The sequence below is a fragment of the Podarcis filfolensis genome (assembly GCF_964270895.1).
Source record: "Podarcis filfolensis genome assembly, chromosome: 7".
In the NCBI taxonomy this organism is placed as follows: domain Eukaryota; kingdom Metazoa; phylum Chordata; class Lepidosauria; order Squamata; family Lacertidae; genus Podarcis; species Podarcis filfolensis.
Genome location: NC_139603.1, coordinates 66526863 through 66550334, shown reverse-complemented (window position 1 = coordinate 66550334; position 23472 = coordinate 66526863). Strand labels below are relative to the sequence as shown.

Sequence of the window (23472 nt, the reverse complement as noted above, 5' to 3'; positions counted from 1 at the left end):
TGACTCACACTGCCTATGCAAAGGACAACACAGTTAGAAAATGCGATGTTGCAGTGCTTCATTCTTCCATCCTTGCGCCAACAAATACCTAGGCATTTACATCCAAAAGTACTTTCCTTACTTCTGTACTGTTACATTGTAAAGAATGATGCAAAACATTGTTTCACCATTAGGAGGATTGTATTAGGTTAGTCATATATGAATATCCAAGCACTCATTTAGCTCTGGTTTCTACATACATGTAAGCCATACCCAGCAGACACACCCTGGGAAGAGAAAAATAAGAGATTATATATTTACAAACCCCATAGATGTCAAGAGTAACGTCTTAAAAGAGGAGTCATATGACTGTCAGTGCTCATGAACTCTTGCATTGTTTGCACTGAGGAAAACAGTTAAAAGGCATAATGTGGTTGTTAAGAGTCGATTGAAGAATGTGACCGACATATCGTTCAAGTTAAATGTTTGAGAAGGCTCCCCTCTTGTCCTCCTTTTTAACAACCTTCTGACAGATGGTTGCACAGCCATCAGCAAATGCTCAATTAAGGGTTTACTTTTAAGATATTTGTTTTCACTGTTAAATAAATTTAGCAATCCCATTTGGGGGACTTTTATCCACTGTCTGATTGGAACGTTTTGCATTACTTCCAAATGCCCTGTCTGTGAAAGCAGCTACCTCAGGAGAGGTCCAATGCACATAAGTGGTACATCCCAATGTTTTGGCAGCTTCTCCAGAAGTTGTCTCTTTTTTAAAATCTTGCTTTTAGTCATTTTTGTGATTTTGTTTTAATCTGTTGCTAGCCACAAAAGGAAAGGCAAGACACGGTTTAAATAAACAAATAGCTAGCCAGGGTGTTCAACATAAGCAGCACATATGCCAGGAAAAAGAGCCCTAGGAATTGGCTCCCCTGCCAGCGATCAGTCTAAACTAGAAGCCCAGCCAGTGTGGTGTAGTGAAGAGTGATGGACATCAATGGGGAGACCTGGGTTCAAATCCTGGTTTAGCCAATAAGTTTTCTCTGTGATACTAGATCAGTCTAAGTCTCCTAACATGATTGTTGTGAGCGTTAACAGTGGGCAGGGAAGGAGAAGAGGGTGAAAAATCATTATGTATGTCACTTAGAACAACCTGCAAGGTGAGTGAGGCTAAAACTCAGCCAAAAATAACCAGAAAGACTCGGATCTCATGGCGAATACACTTTAATATGTTTTTTTCCAGGATCTAATATACAAATGCAAAGGTAGTAAAGTGCTCTTCCTGTGCAAACTTGGATGAAATATATCAAAGTCAACTTTCTGTATTTTATTCAAATAATCCTCAAGAGCAGCCTGGAAAAGAAAGGGATATTATTATTATTATTACTAAAGTGAAAGAACAAGAAATTACAGCAGCAACGGATGAAACATCCATTTATAGTGATCAGTACCAAATAAAAATACCACACTGATGAAAGTTAAGATGTCAAAAGTCAAGCCTGCAACAAAATTTTGGCAATGTAGAGTGTGCCTGATCAAGATATTCAATACTTTTCTTCCACCCCACCCCCCTCCTGGTTTTCTGTCCTCCCCCCCATGTTGTGCTGGGAATCCACTGAGTATGCTCAGTCTTCATGGGGATTTTTTTGTCTCCCTTCCACCCTCTTTAGCTTCCTCACACCCCCAAGAGATTTTGTACTTTTGCAAACCCTGGGATACTCAAAGCCTGTGGTTTCCTCCCTCTTGTGCAAAAGTGGTGCCATTCTTGTTACAAAACCAACAGCACCCACAGCCCGAACACTGGCTATGGAGAGAATGACGCTATCAGAAGAAGCACTGCAGAACACATCAAACTCCTATGTGCATCTAAGAAACAGGAGCTCTACATTTCAAAGAAGGCCTTGGGCACACTTGGGAGGGAACAGAGCCACCCAGATTACAAGCAGCACCCCAACCTTTCTTGAAGTATTCAGGGAGAGATCAATATCTTTGAGATCCATTGCTGATCCAAGCTATTTTCAAGGGGGTAAAAATGCAGTAGCCCCACTTACGGTATAGAGAAAGGCAGGAAATGCTTTAACAGGAACATTCTTCCTGAAGGACCTAGCCTGCAGAGAGACAGAAAAAGCACGTTAGATTTTAAGAGGCAATTTAAAATACTGAGCATACCGCAATATTTTTCATGAACTGGGCACTGTCATGCCATGCACAATCAGGTTTATCATGTACATCAAAATGTAACAGCAGACCTGGGAAAACACGCCACAGTCCCTGCAAAATCTAACTGTGCTTCTTTACACTCTCTGTAACCTTTTGACTGCCAGAAACATGATCCTGTAGATTTTCCCTCTTCTCTGGACTATGCCATCACTATAGAAACACAGGAAGTCGTCGCACACCATTAGAACATTGAGCTCAGTATTGTTTACCCTGACTGACAGCAGTTCTCCAGGCTTTCAGCCCAGACACTGAGGTCCAGCTCTGAGGGCCTTCTGATGGCTCCCTCACTGCGAGAGGTGAGGTTACAGGGAACCAAGCAGAGGGCCTTCTTGGTAGTGGCGCCTGCCCTGTGGAACACACTCCTATCAGATGTCAAACAGATAAACAACAATATGACTTTTAGAAGACATCAGAAGGCAGCCCTGTAAAGGGAAGTTTTTAATGTATTTTTAATTTTTGTGGAAAGCTGCCCAGAATGGCTAAGGCAACCCAGTCAGATGGGCAGCATATAAATAATATTTTTTTATTATTTCAGGCAGGAGTCCTTCACAGCAGTAGCTGACAATACCAGGAACTGAACCTGGGACCTCCTGTATGCAAAGCAGATGCTCTGAGCTACATCCCACTCATCTAACAACAACAACATCAACAACAGTTTATTTCTATTAGTGCTGTGGTGACAATCCAAGCTTTGAACAATGAAATAGGCCAATGTCTGATCTATGCATGATCAAAGTTGTTGACTCACACTCTTAACTGTGTTGCTGGATGTAAAAGGAAGTTTTATTCTGTATTAATGCATTGGTCATCACAAAAAAATGACCAAGAATTGCACTACTCTCAAGCTCTAACTGAGGACCAACCACCAAACACTTTTGCTTGATTTGGAGTTGCCTTGAAGGTTTACAACCAAAACAAGAATATGTTCCACACATCAGCTGCAACCCAGGTGTAAGACAAGCACATTAAGTATCACAATAAGACAGAGGTGCCATTTGCGCCCGACTCAGTGGCAGTGAATTATGGTGCTGAAGGAGACTCTTGAGAGTCCCATGGACTGCAAGAAGATCAAACCTATCCATTCTTAAGGAAATCAGCCCTGAGTCCTCACTGGAAGGACAGATCCTGAAGCTGATGCTCTAATACTTTGGCCACCTCATGAGAAGAGAAGACTCCCTGGAAAAGACCCTGATGTTGGGAAAGATTGAGGGCACAAGAAGAAGGGGACGACAGAGGACGAGATGGTTAGACAGTGTTCTCGAAGCTACCAACATGAGTCTGACCAAACTGCGGGAGGCAGTGGAAGACAGGAGTGCCTGGCATGCTCTGGTCCATGGGGTCACGAAGAGTCGGACACGACTAAACGACTAAACAACAACAACAGTGGCTCAGGTAAGTAACCAAACTCCAACACACCCACTAGGCCAAGCTGAAAAGAGCACTGTATTTTCTCCTTAAGTGCCCATCTTGCAAGACTGACAGAAGCAGCCAAATGTCAGGGCAAAAGAGCATAGCCATAATACTGCATGCTCTCTCCCATGCGCCAATGGATGCTGGACGGGAGAGCATACAGAGGCTTCACAGCACTGCATTGCTATTTCTGTGCTGGAACACAGAAGAAGACTATTTCAGCTGTCCAGGCAGCTGAATGACTAGGTTGTGGTGTGTGGGCAGGAAGGATATGCAACAGGCAACAAGATATGCAACAAACAACAAGAAAGAGTAGGAAGCAACTGGCAGAGCAATAGACTCCACAGATTATTTGGATGGCTGAAGTAAATATTTCAGCGTCATTTGGATTGCAAATGCAGTTAAATATACCGTATTTTTTGCTCTATAAGACTCACTTTTTCCCTCCTAAAAAGTAAGGGGAAATGTGTGTGCGTTTTATAGAGTGAATGCAGGCTGCGCAGCTATCCCAGAAGCCAGAACAGCAAGAGGGATTGCTGCTTTCACTGCACAGCAACCCCTCTTGCTGTTCTGGCTTCTGGGATTCAGAATATTTTTTCCCCCTTGTTTTCCTCCTCCAAAAACTAGGTGCGTCTTGTGGTCTGGTGCGTCTTATAGAGCGAAAAATACGGTATATGTGTTTCCACCAATAACTTAAACAAAATCTTAGTATCAAATAAGAATGACTTGCTTGGTTTCTAAGAATCCCTTTGTAGGCCAAGTTCTCCAACAACAGAAATATTTAGCATGTCAAAGCTAAAAGATGGCCAGTCATTACTGTCACTGATAAAGCACCATCAAAAAGACTACGTCCGAGCCCCAAGGAATTCACAGAAACCAAACTGCTCAAGCATCCCTAGTCAATTTGCCATTTCCAATATTGTTATATTTGTTTGGGGTAAAGTATTGTTAACTGCTTTGGCCTCCCCCCCTCTTCTTTTTTTTGGAGGAAAAACCAGTGTAAAGAGATCAAATGAAATTAATACCATACTTTTCCGTGTATAAGACTATATTTTTTTAATCAAAAATCATGTTCAAAATTAGGGGTTGTCTTATACATGGGTAGTGCATTGTGGGGCCGTGTGATTGGCTGCTGCTGCGAGTTGGAGATTGTTATTGGTGGCTGCTGCAAGGGTGGTTGTTGATTGGCTGTTGCTGTGTCAAATGAGTGAGCCTTTTGCTGCTTTTTTCCGCGTTGGGACAGAGGATAGGTTGCTTTGTTGATGTGTGCGAGTGGGCAATCCTCCCCAAAAAAGCTCAACAATGATTTTCTTAATTTTGAGTCCCCAGAAATAGAGGGTGTTTTATACATGGGGGCATGTTATACACAGAAAAGTATGGTAGTTAATTGAAGGTCTGGCAGAGAGCACATTATTTCACTTTTCAAACATAGATGGATGTTAATCAAGAGACACACAGAACTAAATCAGGATGCTAGCAGGAGTTACAACATTTCCCAGGGTTAAGTCTACAATTCTGAGGACATCAAACTGAAAGAAAATCTGAATCATCTTAGACAGAAGGTTCATTTTGCCCTCTGCTGGCCATAAATGAAGATTCACTAGAAAAGCAACTTTCATCAAGCTTTGCAGGCACTCATCAATTTAGTTTAATTTGCATTTACAACAGTCAATAATTTCAATCCGGTTACAGCTCAGTATATTGACTGAAAATACAGTCCAATCTTGCCTGTATTACCAAAAACATGAACTGACCCTTTAAAGCGCACTCACTGTGAATCATTTATTTTCATCCATTCTAAACAGAATTAATACATATCCTTTATGTATTATGGATCATACCTAGCTATCGCCTTTGTCTGTGTTGGTGGGTGGGGAACAGGGCTGGGACAAGAGAGGATGCCAATTTATTTAATGGTTTGCTGAGAAAGGAGCCTTCGTCCAACTGCGGAATCGGCAGCAGAGCAGCTTGCAAGTGGAGACGGGGGCATCCAACAAAAGTGCCAGCTGATTCTTCAACAAAAGGCCCTGTCCACAGCGCATCGCATTACTGTCAAACAGGACAAGCAGAGACTGCAGAACAAAAAGAAATGGGCCTTGTGGTTTGGGCTATGCTGCCCGCGCCAGTTACAGCTCCTTCCCTTTTGCTGTGTTTTGTCTCGCTCAGTTTGCCACTCGTTATATCGGGTGTGAATGACAGCGCAGGCACCAAGAGGGGCATGAGAAAGCCCGTGCCTCTTTCCATTGGCTTTGCAAAACCTGAAAGTGACAGCACTAATCAGGGATACCACCTGGGCTGAACTGCAAGACAGCACCAGCTGCTAGCAGAAGCAGGTTTTCGGAGGCATCCCCGGGAAAAGTATCTGAGCAGATGTCACTTTTGCAGGGGCCAAGTTACAGGCCGTGTTGCTCATGCTTTTAAAAACATGTAATTATACTGGGCATTTATAATTTTGAAGGGAAAGCATCCATGGGGGCCCTGATCTGGAACAAAGCCATGCATCAAAAATTTCTTGACCCCCCCCCCAACCCAACTGCTATTTGCCCCTAAAGGGGTTGTTTCCAGCAAAACAGCACCTCTGGGAACAAATAGCAGTCAGAGAGGGGACTATTTCCCCCAGGTTACTTGAATACTCTGAATTGGGGCTCGAAGGCTGATTTTTCTTCAGATGGAAGCGGCTCACTTAAACACTGGGACTCAGCTATACGGCTGCAAATAAAACGCTTCAAATGCGCCGTAAAGTGCTATATACAAATGTGACCCTAGATGGCGACAGTGAGCTACGCCAAATTCAATGAAAAAAGCAGTTTTCCACAGCGTTTTTATATGTGTGTAGATTCCACCGGACTTTTTTAAAAGCATGAAAATTTATTTATGAAAATATTTCCATGGCACCCTATCATAAAATATAGAATATCATAAAATTTTCATATAAGACTTCTGATCACATTCAAAGCTCATTTTTCAGCCCCATCCTAGGCAAACAGGGTGGGATCCATCGGCTCAAAGCCACCAACAACCAAAGGCTATACAGTCTACCATCAAAATGCTGGATGCTACGAAAGTCTAAAGGGAGGAATTGTTTCGCACAGTCATTATTTACAATAATATTCTTACAGAGATATCAGGGAAAAGGGCAGAAACTCACGTGCTCCAGATGTACATGTGCCTGACTGGCAATGTCATATATTACATCCCTCATTTTCTTCTCCTGATTACGTCTGATGAAATCCTCTTGCGAAACACCATGCTAATACACCAGGAAGGGGGTGAGGAGGAGAAAACATGACAAGTTAAAAACATTTCTGGTAAATAAATTAGGAATGGCCTGCCTACACAATTGCAGCACAATTATCATTTTTAATTTGGCACTTTAAATCGCATCATGTCAGCACATGATCCCACACTCTTCCTCCCTCATGAAACATCCTCAGGCTTTGCATACCCTGTACAGAAATATCATTCTACCTGCTTCTGGTCAGGCAAAAACAGTTGACCTTTTTTAGAAGGGCAGGTCTAAAATGTTGAGCTTTCTTTAGGGGGAAAAGGGAAAAGTCGCTCACCAAAATATCGATCAGGAAACAAACAGCCTCCCAGCAAAAACTCTGTCTTCCGTTCTAGGGATCATGTATGAATTGAGGACAGGGTGAGAGGGCAGGGCCGGATCCTCTTTTTCCCCCGCAAAGGAAAAAGAGCCCGCGATCGACCACAATCAATTCAAACCTCCTGGGGATTGACCAGTTGATCGCGGTTGACCGGTTGGACACCCCTGGCCTAGTGGGCCCAATTCAAAGCATTAGTGCTAACATATAACGCCCTAAACAGCTTGGGAACAGAGTATCTAACAGAGTGCCTCCCCCAGTATTAGCCATCTTGGATCAACAGGTGAGGCCTTCTGGGGTTGCCCTGCTGGTGTTGTGCCATGACAGGAATTCCTCAGTAAAGTGGTACCTCGGGTTAAGAACTCAATTCGTTCTGGAGGTCCGTTCTTAACCTGAAACTGTTCTTAACCTGAGGTACCACTTTAGCTAATGGGGCCTCCTGCTGCCACCGCACTGCTGCTGCGCAATTTCTGTTCTCATCCTGAAGCAAAGTTCTTAACCCGAGGTACTATTTCTGGGTTAGCGGAGTCTGTGACCTGAAGAATCTGTAACCTGAAGCATCTGTAACCCAAGGTACCACTGTAGTGGTTCCTCACTTGTGGCATTGCCCTACCCTGGTGAGGCCCATCTGTCTTACCCATTATTGACTTTCAGGGGGGAATTAAAAACATATTCATTTACTCAGGTATCTGATGGCTGAAAGGCATGGTTCCAGACGCTGGCTGAGAGAATGTGATTGTTTTAAAACTGTTCTTGGAACGTTTTTAATGGTACTGTTTCAGTGGTGTGTTTGGGCAGAAGGGTGGGATATAAATTGAATTATTATTAATAATAAACGTGTGCCAGTCACTCCAAGAAACAAGCCAAACTTCCCCACCCTCGATTGTAAGTTACAACAGAGGCTTCCTGTTACCCAAGGTCACACTGTGACGGAGGCCAGTTGTGTATTTAACAAAGCGCACCTGGCTGCTGCAGGAAACTAAGGAATTCCATTCAGACAAGTGAGTGGGTTGACAGAGAAGGGACAGACCATTCTATCCCTCCTGCATAGCCAGCATGGAAACTGGCAGGGTAGGGTGCGTGATCCATCTCTCTTCCACCAGCCCTTTGGGTACAAGTACCGTATTTTTCCCTCTATAACACGCAGATTTTTTCTCCTAAAAAGGAAGGGGAAATGTCTGTGCGTGTTATTGAGCGAATGTGTGGTCCCTGGAGCCAAATGGCAAAAAAAATCAGGCAAAAATCAAATCGCGCGTCTCGGAGAAGGGAAACCTGAAAAGAGGAAGTGGCTGCTTTCCTGCATTCTGCCTCAGGGTCTTACTGCCCACCCGCCTCTGTTTCCTTGCTGTGTTTGCTCAAACGGAACAAAGAGCAGGGAAAGCCCCTCCCCTCCAGGCAAGCAGAGGGGAAAGCAGAGTGTCGTCTCTGTGCTCCGGTGCTGCTGAAAACATGCAGGAGGGAGGGAGGGAGAGAGAGAGAGAGAGAGAGAGAGAGAGAGAGAGAGAGAGAGACAGACAGAGAGAGAGCTGGCTGGCTTGGGTGGGTAGGTGAGGGAAAACTTTTGCCTTCCTTTCCTCCCTCCCGTTATACCCCTCTCCTGCATTCTTAGCCAGCTGCTTCTCTGCACACCCCTCTCGTGCTCCTTGTCCATTCTGTATTTTTCCTTCCTTCCCCACTTAAAATGTGGTTAAAAAGCATGGATCCACATGGATCCTCAGGATCTTTGCATTGGGTCACCCCAAATTCACCATCAGATCACATAGCATGTCCATGGCTACAGCCTGCCCCCCCCCCCAAATCACGCACCCACTGTTGCCTGGGGCTGCAATGGTGCAAAAACGTGGTTACAAAACATGGATCCTCAGGATCTTTGCATTGGGTCACCCCAAATTCACCATCAGAGCACATAGCATGTCCATGGCTACAGCCTGCCCCCCCCCCAAAATCACACACCCACTGTTGCCTGGGGCTGCAATGGTGCAAAAACGTGGTTACAAAGCATGGATCCACAGGGATTCTCAGGATTTTTGCATTGGGTCACCCCAATTCACCATCAGATCACATGTCTGTGGCCACAGCATGAAGCACAAAAATGATACATCCACTGTTTCATTCAGAATGTTTTTTCCCTTGTTTTCCTCCTCTAAAAACGATGTGCGTGTTATGGTCAGGTGCGTGTTATCGAGCGAAAAATACGGTAGCTTTGAAAACTAGCCTACTAAGAGGCCACATTCCTGGCTGGACTGCAGAGACAGCAGCTCCCCTTCCTCCATGGCCTTTTAGCAAACTAGGGGGTGGAAACTGCAGGCAACTGTGGGCTCTTTATTGTACTAGGTCAGTGGTTCCCCATTGCTGTGGACTCCCTGTTTTCCAAAGGCCAAGCCACAGACCCCCCCCCCACTTTTGAAAATGTCAATATCTCCAAGGTAGTTTTTTGTTATGTGAATGGTGCCACAGTACATACCATTTTACTAGGCTGTGACAAAGCCAAACCACATGTTTAACTGAAACTGTCACATCTTGCCACCCTGTTTCCCCCTGCTTTCCCTTCCTCTGTAGTTTTCCTGTGTCAAATTTTAGGTTGTAAGCTCCTCAAGAGTAGGTACGTAGGTAAAGGTAAAGGGACCCCTGACCATTAGGTCCAGTCATGACCGACTCTGGGGTTGTGGCGCTCATCTCGCTTTATTGGCTGAGGGAGCTGGCATACAGCTTCTGGGTCATGTGGCCAGCATGACTAAGCTGCTTCTGGCGAACCAGAGCGGCACACGGAAACGCCGTTTACCTTCCCGCTGGAGCGGTACCTATTTATCTACTTGCACTTTGACGTGCTTTCAAACTGCTAGGTGGACAGGAGCAGGGACTGAGCAACAGGAGCTCACCCCATCCCTCTCAACAGGTAACATTGCACTCCACAGGAATCAGCAACCTAACATCAAGAAGCACTTTGTTCCAAAGATTAGGTAAAAAGCCTTTCAGTTATTTCCTGCTCATTATCAGAATGAGCCACATGACTGAGTGAAGCCCTTTCAAGAAAGGAGCAATACTGGAATGTATGATAATGGAAATGCAAGCTAATAAGCCATCAAATTTTACATCAATGTCCTGATCAAATACAGATGCTGTTACAGTAGCACATGTCATCTTAAGGGTGAAACTTAATTTCTGCAAATTTCTTCAGTGAGGGGTCTTAAAAATATGCTTTTGGGTGTGGGGAATTCAAATCTTCTATTATCTTTGTGACTGGACAACTTTTAGTGTGCTAAGTCTATGTTTGATTAAGAAGCAAATAAACTGCTCTCGGAAAGCCAAAGAATTTTAATTTTATCTTCTGAAAGTGTCAGGTAATATAAAATATGTATAATATAGAAATAAAAAATAATATTAATCTATACTTCCACTGAAATGAGGCTGCATTTTAAGTTGTATTTTAATCCTGTTTTTAAGTTGTATTTTAATCAATTGTTTTTATACCTGATATTAGCCACCCTGAGCCTGGTCTTGGACGGGGTGGGCGGGGTATAAATAAAATTTATTATTATTATTATTATTATTATTATTATTATTATTATTATTATTACTACTACTACTACTACTACTACTATAGCTGCAAGTACTTGGCAATCATTTTTAATGATTTTTATGCAATTTTATTTACCAAGCAAAACTAAATTTTATTAATGTAACCAAAAATGCAAGTAGATAAATAGGTACCACTCCGGCGGGAAGGTAAACGGCGTTTCCGTGCACTGCTCTGGTTCGCCAGAAGCGGCTTAGTCATGCTGGCCACATGACCTGTAAGCTGTCTGTGGACAAACGCCAGCTCCCTCGGCCTATAGAGTGAGATGAGCGCCGCAACCCCAGAGTCGTCCGTGACTGGACCTAACAGTCATGGGTCCCTTTACCTTTAACCAAAATATATTTTGGATTCCCAAGTGATGTTACAAACTTTTTAGCACCTCTCATTGTTGGAATGTGAAAGTTGAAAAATTCAACAAGCCCTACTGTTAGAGTCTGGAGAAAAAAGGCAGTTGTGATTTCTGCTATGAGTTTGGATCCCAGCTGTACCGCCTTACCAGCATACATATGTCCATGGGCAGAAACACCTTCCCTCTGCTAGCATGGAAGGGAGTGGCTCTTAAGCAGGTTACAATGCCTTGTGCTTTCCCGATGTGACTGGCAGCGTGGTCGGCATGGAGGTCCTTCACACCTGTCCTTGCAGAAACAGAAGATCAAAACCACCCTGTGAATGAAATCCTGAGCAGAGTTACTGGAAGGCATGCTCATTTGCAAAGCTAAGCAGGGTCCAATATGGTTTGAACCAGGATGAGAGACCACAGGTTGAGATTCCTGCATTGCAGGCGGTTGAACCAGATGACCCCCAGGATCCCTTAAAACTCTACCATTTTGTGATTCTATATTCCACCTCACCCAGTGGGGACTTACACACGATTAGCTGCAAAGCACAACTCAAGCCACAAGCAATGTTAAAACAGTAGCTGTCCGAGGACAGAACTGCACGTTATAGGGCAAACACAAGGTTTCCCACTCTACGTTTGTTTAGTGGGAGCTGGGGATCATTAATTAGTAAGTTCAGTGGGAAGCAATGTTCAGCTGTTCCCTCACCCAGCAATTCTGCCATACAAAGGATGCACCCTGTCCCGTGTTTGCAAGATCTAAGCAAATGCAGGTTTGGAAAATTGTGTTTGCCAAGGTGGCATGCAATCCCACTACTGGCAAAGTAGCACGGCTTGGGGACAGATCACATGCTTTGTATGCAGGAGGTCCCAGGATTAATCTCTGGTAGCTCAGACTAAAAAGATCAAGTGGCAGATGATGGGAGATGCCTTTCCCTAAAGCCCTGGAGAGCTGCTGCCCATCAGAACAGAAACTTGGGTCTCCAGCTGTTGTTGGGGCATCTCCCATCATCCTTGACCACTGGTCCAGCTAGCCAGGGATGACGGGAGTTGTAGTTCAACAACAGAGACTCAAATTTGGGAAACCCTGGAATAGACAATACTGAGTCAGATGGGCAAATCTCATTTCAGCATTAATATTAGAATATTTTCAACACAAAGAAAGAATCTCATTTTGTATTGATAGTAAATACTAGGGCTAGTCTCCAAAGACTGCCCTTAAGACCTGATAGTAAAGACAAAACATTTTATTCCAATGCTTGATTTACCACTGTACTGGGCAATGCCTAGGACAATGGTAGGCTCATAAGCCAAGAGCTCAACCCCTTCCTTTGTTAAATTTTTTTCTACACAAAACAGCAGGAATTAGGTTCTCTGTGTAAGCAATGAGAAATATGAGTGCCTACAAGACAACTGAAAAATTATGAGCAAGGTGGCTCCAAAAGCGGAGGCTGAATTTGCTGTACCATATTTCTCTCGTGCTAACTGCAACTGTTGTGATTATAGTGCTGTGTGAAATTGCAGGCGTCAACACCAAGTCTATATATAAGCTAATTTTTTAAGCAATGCTGAAATGCCTCACAAGCCTTATATCCGCACCATATATCTAAAGCACTTGGCTTGCCCCAGAGAATGCTGGGAACTGTAGTTTGTTAGGGTGCTGGGACTTGTAAGCTACAGTCCCCAGGATTCTGCACCCATTGATAAAAGGCAGACAGACATGATAACTAAAGAGCATTACCAAGCATTTCCAACGTCAGATAAAGGATAGCGCTTTGGGTGTTCTCAGCATATGCTTCAAGCTCACCGATATCCCGATAGGCTCTATCATCCATATTCTTTTCCTAGGAGTTTGAACACAGAAAGCAAAACCTGTTTCGTAAGACAGGGCTAAATTGACTGAATGAATTGCTGGTATCAAAGCAAACTCTCATCACGGAAAAATAGTGAATAGAGAGCAATAAACCACAATCCCTGCTTCAGACGAAATGGGAAGTCAAGGCTTCCTGGTTCGTTTTATCCTGTTCGTTACAGAAGAGAAGCAGAACAGGAGCAAACAGGCAGTGTGCACCAGCATGCTGCTCATTCCCAATAAACATCACAATACGCCAAGAAGTTTGGCTTGTTGTTATGTATGAACACAGCCATGGTTTGAGGCTGGCTTAATTTGAAACTAATCATAGCTCTCACTGCAGTTTAGGGCTTCTGGAGGAGGGGGGAATAATGGGTTGTATCCAATGTTGCCTAAGTTCCTATTGCACAACAGGACTTTTCCTTCCTGTCCCAATGCACCACCAAAACCTGCTCCAGTGGGTCTCCCAACCCTCTAGAGCAGTGGTTTCCAACCTTTTTTTTTGGCCACCTAAGCATCTCTAAAATCCTGGTGTCCCCCGTCCCCCCATGACATATAATTCTTACTATTCAAAAAGTGAACTCCTGTTCACGTGGAGGAAGACTAAAAGGCCATTAACTTGGTCTAAACAAACTTCCAAATTGCCCCCCTTAAAAATCAAATTGCCCCCCTGTGGGGCATGTGCCCCACATTGGGAACCACAGCTCCAGAGCAAATTTGGAGGGTATGAGGTGTGGGGAAGGGATGTTCCATTGCACAAGTAGAAAAGCAGAGCTTGATACAATGCAATGACTGTAACTCAAATGTAAATATGCTCATAGTATAACAAAAAATCCTGTATGAAAACTTTATTCCTATATGAAGGTGGGTATTTTGTTTCCCACAGGCTTTCTGGGCAGAGAATCAAGTAGAAGAAAAGCTCACATGGATGAATATTTTAAACGGGGACAAACCTTACCCTTTCATCAATAATCTTCATAAGCCACCTTTTGGTTAACTTTTGCCTCTTGATTGCCTGGAAATGATGGAACACAATGTAATCATTTGAGAACAAGGAAAAGCCAAACCAGAATATAGTTAGGTCAGAACAGAGAGCACATGGGGGAAGAGCAATATTGACAATACCAGCTTTTATTAGAAGGTCATATTTTATTTGCATGTTGTTTTGTTCTCATGTGTCTTAAAGCTACTACTGATTTATATAAAGTTCCCTTTCCATCATCATATCATATAAATCAGCCACTAAATAAAAGACTGTTTCTTTTAAAAAAAGAGGAAAAAAGCCAAACCTTCCCCCATAATCCTATTTACTCCAGAGAGACATCTTGAACTCATCAGGTTTTCTGCCAGATGCGTAGTTTAAGTTGGGATTTTAACATTAACATCCAAGCTAATTTAGAGAAAGAATGGAGAGTGAAAGCATGGGCTGAGACAACTCTCTTGCTCATCAGTGATAGCAGCTGAGTGAACTATCAATTATGGCAATAAGAGATAAATATCAGAAGTATTGATTATTGCACCACAAACTGCTGGTGAATGCCAACTAAGACATTAAAGAGACACATGCTATGAGCATCCATGTTCACCTCTGTGAAAGAAGATAGACTCTAACATGATACTACTGTCATGTTATGTTGTTTCTATTTCTTTTAACTGGCATATATTATAAGATGCTTTAAAATCATTGTTTACGCTGCGGCCATTGGAGCTTAATTTTATGGGGTTAAAGGTAAAGGACCCTTGACAGTTAAGTCCAGTTGTGGACGACTCTGGGGTTGTGACGCTCATCTCACTTTACTGGCCGAGGGAGCTGACGTTTGTCCGCAGACAGTTTTTCCAGCTCATGTGGCCAGCATGACTAAGCCGCTTCTGGCAAAACCAGAGTGGCACACGGAAACGCCGTTTACCTTCCCACTGGAGCGGTACCTATTTATCTACTTGCACTTTGACGTGCTTTTGAACTGCTAGGTTGGCAGGAGCTAGGACAGAGCAACAGGAGCTCGCCCCACCGAGGGGATTCGAACCACCAACCTTCTGATCGGCAAGCCCTAGGCTCAGTGGTTTAGACCACAGCGCCACCCGCGTCCCATGTAGTTTTATGGGGTGGCATCCCCTAAATCTGCTCCGGAGGGTTGGACGAACTCCCAAAACATATTCAGGGGGTGTGCTGGGAGAGGAAGTTCTGCTGTGTAGTGAAAACTGCTTGCACTAGCAGAACTGCTTAGCTGGGTATCACCCACGGATGTTATTTTATTCTGTAGTGAATATTGTAAGCCTTGGATGAGCAATGCCCACCAAAGGAGGGATGTAGATACTTTTATAAATAAAAAACAGACTTGGGGGTAGGGAGAGAAACCATTTATCTCGGGCTCACTGCAAGTTGCATATGAAAATCAGGAACCCCAGGGAGTTGCAGAAAGGGTATCCCGTCCCCTCCACTTTTCTCTTTACAACCCCATCCCCAGAAGGCAAGTTAATTTGCTGTGTGCTGTATTATTATAATCTGCTTTAAGATGCCTTGGAGATGATTTGATCAAAAGGCTAAGTATAAATCTTGAAAATAAATGCTGGGAATGACACAATAAAGACTGGCAAGCAGATGGATTATTTTTATTTTTAAAAAATCATGTACGTGCCAGAAAAACGCGAATTACACCCAATTTAGAAGTGTATGAAGTCTGGTATGCCAACCAGCTTGGAGGAAGAATTGGCCCCACTGCGTAGTAAATACTTTGATTAAACAATAAAATTCTTATCAATAACACGTGCCGAGTAGCAAAAATATGGTGCGCAATCTGTGCAACAGCAGAAGAAATGTTAATTGCTTGAATAACACCACTCTTCTGAGAGACTCTCTTCCCTCTCTGACTCACAAAAGAATAAAGTTATGACTCATCTATAAGGGGCACTCAGAAAAACAAGTCTGGACAAGTCCATAGCAAAAAAAATAAAAGAAGTATAGTAAACAAGCTGTACTGGACTTGGAAAGGGAATCAGGAACAAGAGCCAAGCTCACGAGGAAGCCATTGAAAAGGAACTTGGCAAAATTATTCACGTCCCTTCCTGGAAGGAGACACCAAGGACTGGAGAGAACAATAAGCATTCTGCCATCTGTTGAAACGTGTACACTGCATGGCACATGCAGCAGACAGGTATAGTGGTTAGAGTGTTGGATTAGAACAAGAAAGATCCAGGTTTGAGTCCCTACTCGGCCATGACCCTGGGCCACTCACCGTCTCTCAGCCTAATCTACCGTATTTTTCGCTCTATAACACGCACCCAACCATAACACACACGTAGTTTTTAGAGGAGGAAAATCCGTAGGCATGCCACCCGTAGGCATTCCCTCCATAACACGCACAGACATTTCCCCTTACTTTCTAGGAGGAAAAAGTGAGTGTTATGGTGCAAAAAATACGGTATTTTTTCAAAAAAACCCAAAACATTATTTATATTTTTCAGATATATACATTTCACTGATTTTACAATCATTTTGACATTTTAAAACTTGCCTTCCTTCCCCCTATTTTTGCGGTTCCTTAAATTTATTTTTTAATATGTTCTGCCTATCCAAATTAACTTTTCTTACTCATTTATTTATCTTCTTTAAATATATATGCTTATGTAACTGCCGGCTATAACAGTAATCCTGCCAGTGTTTTTATCTGTTGGAAAAATTATCTGTAAATATTCAATAAACCATTTCCAGTCTTTTATAAAAAGTTTGTTATCTTGATTTCTTATTCTTCCGGTAAGTTTCGCCATTTCTGCATATTCCATAAGTTTGTGTATCTCAGCCCAATCTACTACCTCATGCGGTTCTTGTGTGCATAAAAGGGGAGGGATACTTATGTACCGGAGATCTTTGGAGAAAGAGAAGGGGTTTAATTGGGGAGGGGGTGTCCCTCTTCAACCAGGCCTTTGGGGTTACTGTTCTGTTGCTTCTGCTTTGACTATTTATTTGTGCTTTCACCTTGTTTTTATTTTGCAAACCACCCTGAGATCTTTTGATGACAGGCAGTATATAAATTTAATAAATAGATAAATAAGAGGTTGGGGGGAGTGGTTGCTCTGGAAATGCCTTCTCTGAATATTAATCCAAAATTAATCCAAATTAATCCAGGATCAACCTCTACAGGGGAGCAGGGAAGGAACCCTTTTGTACTTTTCAAGAGTACTCTGCTGATTGGCCAAACCCTCCTCATATGAACAACTGGCCCTTTGCACCCCTATATCAGTTATGCCTTTAAACAAAAAGGTGTACTTAAAAAAACAAACCAATATTAATGGACAGACAGATAAGCATTCACACTAAGAGACAGGAAGGCTTGCCAGAAGCATAGTGGGAAGAGCATTGTGGGAAACCCAAGAATGATGCCTGGTTTGCTGGTGTATATATATGCCATTCCAGTTGTGGAGCCAAGCTCACCTTGTAGTTGAGGGACACAATACAACATCCTTTTTCAGACCACATCTGCCTTTACCCACAAAGTAGTATGGAAACTTGAATATCTAGCCAATAAAAGCATTCCGGACTGAAGATTTGATCACCCTTACAGATTTGATTATTCTTCTATTATTCTTGACTTTAATACCATTACATACATTTTAAAAGCAATATGGCCAGCTTTTATAGTAATTGCTTTCTAGCACAACATTGGATTTAAAACACTGTATATTGACATCTAAAATAATTTACTAGGAAGCAAGTTTCATCTTTTTTAAAAACAGCAACAACTGGGTGACTGTCAATAAAGAATGCTTAGAAATACAGCCTTAATCTACTCCTGAAATGCACCAGGTGGAGGTCACATTGATTTCAATGGAATACATTCACATCTGTGTTTTGTAATTTGGTTGCAAAAGCCATAGCTCTATGGCAAACCACAGGGATCAGGGCCCAAGTTCAATTCCTGGTATCCCCAGGTAGGACTGGGAAAGATTTCTGTTTGAAGACCTTCATGAATTGCTGCTGCTATGGTGTTACAATGGTCTGGCTTGGCAGAAGGCAGTTTTTTTACTGTTCCTCTGAAATTTCTGAGAATCACGTTGGGGGTAAAACTAAGCTAGCCTTCGGGAAGCGCATTCTGCTCACCAGTGACAGTCACCACTGATGAGTGGATTTGCGAGCACCTAGAGATCAGCAGAAGTGTGCCTACCTGAGTTGATTCATAACAGAATGGAGCACAGCAATGCATTCCCATTGTCTCCTTGGCTATTTCCCCTCAAGATCAGCAGGTGATTTTGTGGAGAGCTGCTTAACTTTTAATCTACTTTGCTTAAACCAGATGAAGCACTCTGCAGATTTCCTAAATTGGGGTATCTAACTTTTTTCGGCCTGATAACATCATTGTCCCATTGCAACCCCTCTGGGGCAGATGCTAGCAGCGAGTGTGGCCACACCACACTCTCACACATGCAAGCACACATCAAAGCAGACACACACCAAACAGAGCATTCACTGATCAGCAGAGCAATGGTGGGGCGGTGGTGGTAGTAGCATTTTACTTCACATCACAGCCCTGGGCTGGGTGGAAAGGTTTTAAACCATCCTGCTAAGCCCCATGGAATTACCCACCAGCCTCTGACCCGATTTACCATTTCCGGCCCTGAACAAAGCACCTCTCCTCTACCTGCTGCCATCGAGAGCAGATTGAAGGGCCCCAGAAAGAAGAACTTGCACCCCAACCTGCGGCAAATGATTCCATGCTGTTTCTCAGGGCTGTCAATGACAGAAGGTATGGGTGAGGTTCATTCAGTGCTCCCAATGGCACCATTGGCTTGGTGGGCCTGGATATGGCTTGTGGGCCAGTGGTTCACTGCCCTTGATTTAGATGCTTGAAATAAAGCAGGCCCAGGTATCTGACTGAAGAATGCTGAGCTTGACAGGTCAGTTATAATGGCTGGCCTAATCTTCCCATGACTTTCTAATGCAAGGAAATACCAAAATTCCCACTCAGAGGCAAACAGCAGCTGTGCTTGTATTTCCTCTTTTAAACATCTGAATCACCTTGAATTCAAGCTTAGACCAAGTGCATCAAAAATGGCTGGTTTGCCAACAGCATGTCCTGGGAGATGATAAGAATGGCAAACACACGTGATTTGTAGTACACATATATACTTCTTACCTTCCACAGCTCTACGGCAACTGGTTGTTGTGGTGGGTTGTCATGATACATGTCTTCCACAGCCTGCCTCCAAAACTGTATTCTCATCAAGCCGATTGTCTTCTGACTTACGGATTCTTTAATCTGGAACAGCAGCAACGTTATGTTGGTAGTGAATAATGCTGCAATTTATTGATCTTAAAATAATCAAGCCAACATTTCTTTCTTTGCATATACCCAATTCCTTGAGTGCCACCTGCTACATTTATTCACCGCACAATCAAGCTGGCTATCAGTACTGCACAAAACAAAGATTTTAGACATTACAAAGGGACAGTCAACATGGTGCCATCCAGATGTTGTGAACTCCGACTCGCAGCCAGAATGGCCAATGGGAATTGTGGTCCACAACATCATGTAGGCCACCCTTGCTGCAGCCACTCAAAGAGATGTGGGGTACATTATGGAAAGTTCATTGAACAGATCAGTGTAACATGGAACTGGAAAAAAGGCAAATTTAAATGTCACTTTTTTAAAAAAAGGATTCAACATTTTACTAATGTATCATTTAATACCTGCCTGGGCTAGTTCTACATTGAAGGCCCTCAGAGCAAAAGCAGAGCGACGGCACTCCGCAGGCAACAGTAACGAACAGAGGAACCCTTCATAGTCACGTTTCCTAGAGAGGAAAACAAAAATAGATACAAGCGTTATGTTCTGTCACAAGCTCATTTAAACAAAAGTGAAGTAAATACAAACTGTCCCCAGTTCAGGGAATGCATGATGCAATTTCAAGCACTCTTCCTGTCAAGACCACCCACACATACATTAGCAAACAAACCCCCTGTGGGAGAATTTGTGGTTTAAACTTAGAACCCATGGAGATGTTTGCAGTTATATTCCCCATCCGACCGCTCCTGCCTAGAACACTATCATGCAGTCAACCCTTGGGAATACAGGAAGTGGTCTTATACCAAAGGAGACTATTGGTCCATTTAACTTATTATTGTCTACACTGACCGGCAGCAGCATTCCACAGTTTCAAGGAGGAGTCTCTTTCAACCCTACCTGGAGATGCTGGGAATTGGACCTGGGAGCTTCTGCACGAAAAGCATATGCTCCTCTTTCAATCCCTAGACTGGCTTCCTGTTCAGTCCAGGGGCCAGCAGAAACTCTTTGTTCTTACGGTATCTCTATGCATCTCTATGCTGTCCTATCCCAATATAATGCTGCCAAACACTTTTGCTCCTGCTCTTTCACCATGGAAAAAAGATATTCTTCTCCCAGTTACCTCTGCTTTTTTCTCCCTTTTCTGTCTCCCCTGTATCAGTTTTCAGACTGGAAGAAGTTCCAGAGGGCAGGAACCTCTTGTGCTCTATAAAAGGAGCAGCGCACACTCATAGTAGACTTTAACATTACCAATGCTTAACTCTGGGCTGCAGTGATATGCAACGTCAGGGGTTCCCAATACTATAAAAAATCAGCGGTGTGACAGGATTGGGCATTTTCCTCTCACTCCATAATTATTTCCATCATGGTTTGGGGAATCACTTGAAAGCGTATCATGCACCACTGAACTAGCAATACTGGTTTTCTAGTTGTAGAGAATCACTAAAAAGCAGCAACAGCAGCAGCAGAGATCATATACCAGGGATCTCCAACCAGCAGATCGTGATCTACTGGTAGATCCCCAGCTGATCCTGGTAGATTACAGGATCCTTATTGTGTACAAAAAGTTATGGGGGAAAGCTAAAAAAAACCTCTGTGCAATCCTCGCCCCCAAAAGCTCAATAATTCTGGGCATTTCCCTCCTAAAAAAAGCAATTCTGGGCAATCCACCCACCCCACGCACGCTCCTCCTCCCTCCAATGACAATGGGTAGATCACTGCCAGTTTTTTTATACTGGGAGTAGATCACAGTCTCTTGGGAGTTGGACATGCCTGTCATATACGATTCCTCTACCTGCAGTACGGTGTGATGGCAGTTCATTCTACCACTTCAGCACTGAAGCCTCCTGCCTTTTGCAACATGAGATGTGAGCAAAATGGCTCACGGCCACTAGACCCCAAAGTCAAGGTGAATAATCCAAGGCTGCCCAAGTAATTTTGGCAGCCAAGCTGGAAAATTCCACAAACACCTCCCCCCAGGGAGTAAAACTACTATAACAATCAATTACGTAAGTAGCAACTTGCTTCACCCTAAATCAGCCAGCCTCAAGCCAGCATTTTGCAATCTCATTCTGCTGTATGTGTTTGATTCTAGAGAAAAGCTGTGCCTGCCTTTGTTCATAAGAACATAGGAAGCTGTTTCTTTCTGAGTTAGGATTTCATCCCAGGGTCTTGCAGCCCTACCTGGAGACGCTGAAAATTGAATTCAGGACCTGCATGCAAGGCAGATGGTTCTACCACTGGGATACTGCCCTTCTCTATCAATCTCACTGTCTGGTAGGTTAGTTCAGATGCAGGATCCACCAGAGAGCAAAGAACTTCTGACAAGGCTCTTCACAGAGCAACAAACTTTATTAAATGACTTCTGGAGTAATGATTATGGTGTCATACAAGTACAGGGGAAACCCAGTTTCAGGTCTCCACTTAAGCCATGGAGCTCAGTAAGTGAGCTTGGGCCAGTCAGCAGCAGCTGCCAGGCTAACCCAACTCACAAGGTTGTTGCAAGGCAGCCATGGCCAACCTGGTGCCCTCCAGATGTTGACCCTGAACTGGGCCCAGCAGCTCACTAGCAGCCAACACATTGCTTTCGAAGGTGAGCATAACATGATCCCCCATCTTGCTGTCCAACACATTGCATGGGCAGAGACAGCATTCTGTACCAGCTACAGCTTCTGGACTGCTTTTTAAAAGGAGGCCTGCATAACATGCATTCATTGCAGTAATCCAACTGGAAGGTTAACACAGCTTGGGCGGGCAGCCAGTGTGGCCTAATGGTTAGAGTGTCAGACTACGATCCAGGGAAGCCCAGGGTTCGATTCCGCCCTCTGCCATGAAGCTGGCTGGGTGACCTTGAGCCTGTCACTGGCTCTCAGACTCGTTGTGAAGATTAAAGGAGAAGCGGACAAAACCATGTTCACCTTTCGCTCCTGGGAGAGAAAAAATGGAAAATAAACATTAACTCCCACTAGGCCCAGCCAACACATCTGGAAGGCACCAGGCAGGATAAAATTGGGGTGGGTTGGAGAGGGAGACACCATGTGCTCCACTAGAGGTGACCCCCAAGGAGGGAATGTACACGGGTCTCCCTCTTTTCACACGATCGAAAACCCTCAAGGGGCCACCGAGCAGCGCCGAATGCGCGGCACATATCATATGCACCAACAGCACACATGCACCAACATATCATCGCAGCGTTTCAAAAATAAACCGAAACGAAAAATCCGAGGCGCGAGTAGGAGGAATCTGGGCGGGGAAAAGCTCTTTGCAGCGACTCACCGCAGCAGCTCCATGCAGTAGCGCTCGCCTTCCCCTGCCCCCGACTGGTGAGAGGCAGCGCCCACAGCCGGCGCGCCCCCTCCGCAGGCGGCGGGGCAGAGCAGCCGGCTGCGGCCTGCGAGCGGACCTCGGAGCTGCCAGGCGGAGGGAGACGGGCGCAGCCCTCGGCCCAGAGCCGCCGCCGCGACTGCAGCCACGGCCGCCGCCATTCTGCTCAAGCCCCGCCCCTCCTGTCAATCAGAGCGGGATTGTCCCGGGCCTTCTCCTCGCGCTGACCAATCCGACACTCCGCTGGGCAGCTCCGCCCCCTCCTGTTAATCAGCGCCAGACTAAGTCCCGCCCTTCGCTGCTTTACGTACTTAAAGGGCCAGAGTCCTACCACCGCCTCCACCTCGTGAAAAGCTGCAGTGCGTTCTTGTGCATGACTCCGCAAAGGTTAATTCCTGTCGTGCTGTGTCCCACGGGACTTATTCCAGGTAAATGCATCTAGAGTGGCAGCCGTAGGCTACCCACCTGCGAGCGCTGAACTCAGTGGGCTTACCTCTGAGTAGACATGCAAAACATAGGATTGCGCTGCTAAAGGATTGGCGTCACATTTCTATTGATTTCATAAAATTTATGCGCCGTTTGACTGTTAAAAAAAACCCTCAAAGCGGTTTACAAAAAGATAAAACAATACAATCGAGATAAATTTACAGCTATACTTTAAAATATGCAGAAGTTAAAATGCAAAAGCAGGTTAAAATCACCTCAACTTTCTAAGGATCTGGGTAGGGTTGTCTACCCAACAAGGAATGTTTTAGCAGGTGCCCCAAAAAGTACAATGAAGAGGCCCCTGTTTGATCTCAATAGGCAGGGAGTTCCAAAGTGTAGGCACAGCTGCATTAGGGTAAAGGTAAAGGACCCCTGGATGGTTAAGTCCAGTCAAAGGCAACTATGGGGTGCGG

General features: G+C 44.2%; 1 protein-coding gene and 1 long non-coding RNA gene across 4 annotated transcripts in view; one reads left to right on the top strand and one right to left on the bottom strand.

Annotated features, from left to right (window-relative positions):
* Positions 1-1184: 1184 nt before the first annotated feature.
* On the bottom strand, positions 1185-22759 carry NDUFAF6 (NADH:ubiquinone oxidoreductase complex assembly factor 6). 3 transcript variants are annotated; one of them, XM_083622759.1, is made up of 9 exons: positions 22526-22759; positions 19661-19760; positions 19103-19225; positions 13933-13989; positions 12864-12966; positions 11282-11415; positions 6755-6856; positions 2028-2084; positions 1185-1329 (listed from the first exon to the last, which is right to left on the bottom strand). In XM_083622759.1, exons 1-9 carry the CDS (start codon positions 22732-22734, stop codon positions 1201-1203), a joined length of 1014 nt encoding a protein of 337 aa, XP_083478885.1. In that variant the 5' UTR covers positions 22735-22759; the 3' UTR covers positions 1185-1200. The 3 variants fall into 3 exon arrangements, with proteins under 3 accessions (XP_083478885.1, XP_083478886.1, XP_083478887.1); XM_083622760.1 differs by having other exon boundaries at positions 19657-19760; positions 22526-22752; XM_083622761.1 differs by lacking the exons at positions 19103-19225; positions 19661-19760; positions 22526-22759 and adding an exon at positions 16393-17181 and having other exon boundaries at positions 13933-16223.
* A 135-nt stretch (positions 22760-22894) lies between these two features.
* LOC310766539 overlaps positions 22895-23472 on the top strand; it is a 38603-nt gene continuing 38025 nt past the window's right edge. The window contains exon 1 of the long non-coding RNA XR_014550229.1: positions 22895-23001. This is a non-coding gene — a long non-coding RNA (uncharacterized lncRNA). The remainder of the gene's footprint in view (positions 23002-23472) is intronic.

What these genes read in the sequence shown, in the direction of transcription:
- NDUFAF6 (XM_083622759.1), bottom strand. Translation starts at nt 22,734, where the DNA reads ATGGCGGCGGCCGTGGCTGCAGTCGCGGCGGCGGCTCTGGGCCGAGGG. An exon ending in TACTGCATGGAGCTGCTGCG is followed by an intron (nt 19,761 to 22,525) that starts GTGAGTCGCTGC and finishes TTTCCTCTCTAG; the next exon opens with GAAACGTGACTATGAAGGGT. An exon ending in CACATGTACATCTGGAGCAC is followed by an intron (nt 2,085 to 6,754) that starts GTGAGTTTCTGC and finishes GTCTCTCTGCAG; the next exon opens with GCTAGGTCCTTCAGGAAGAA.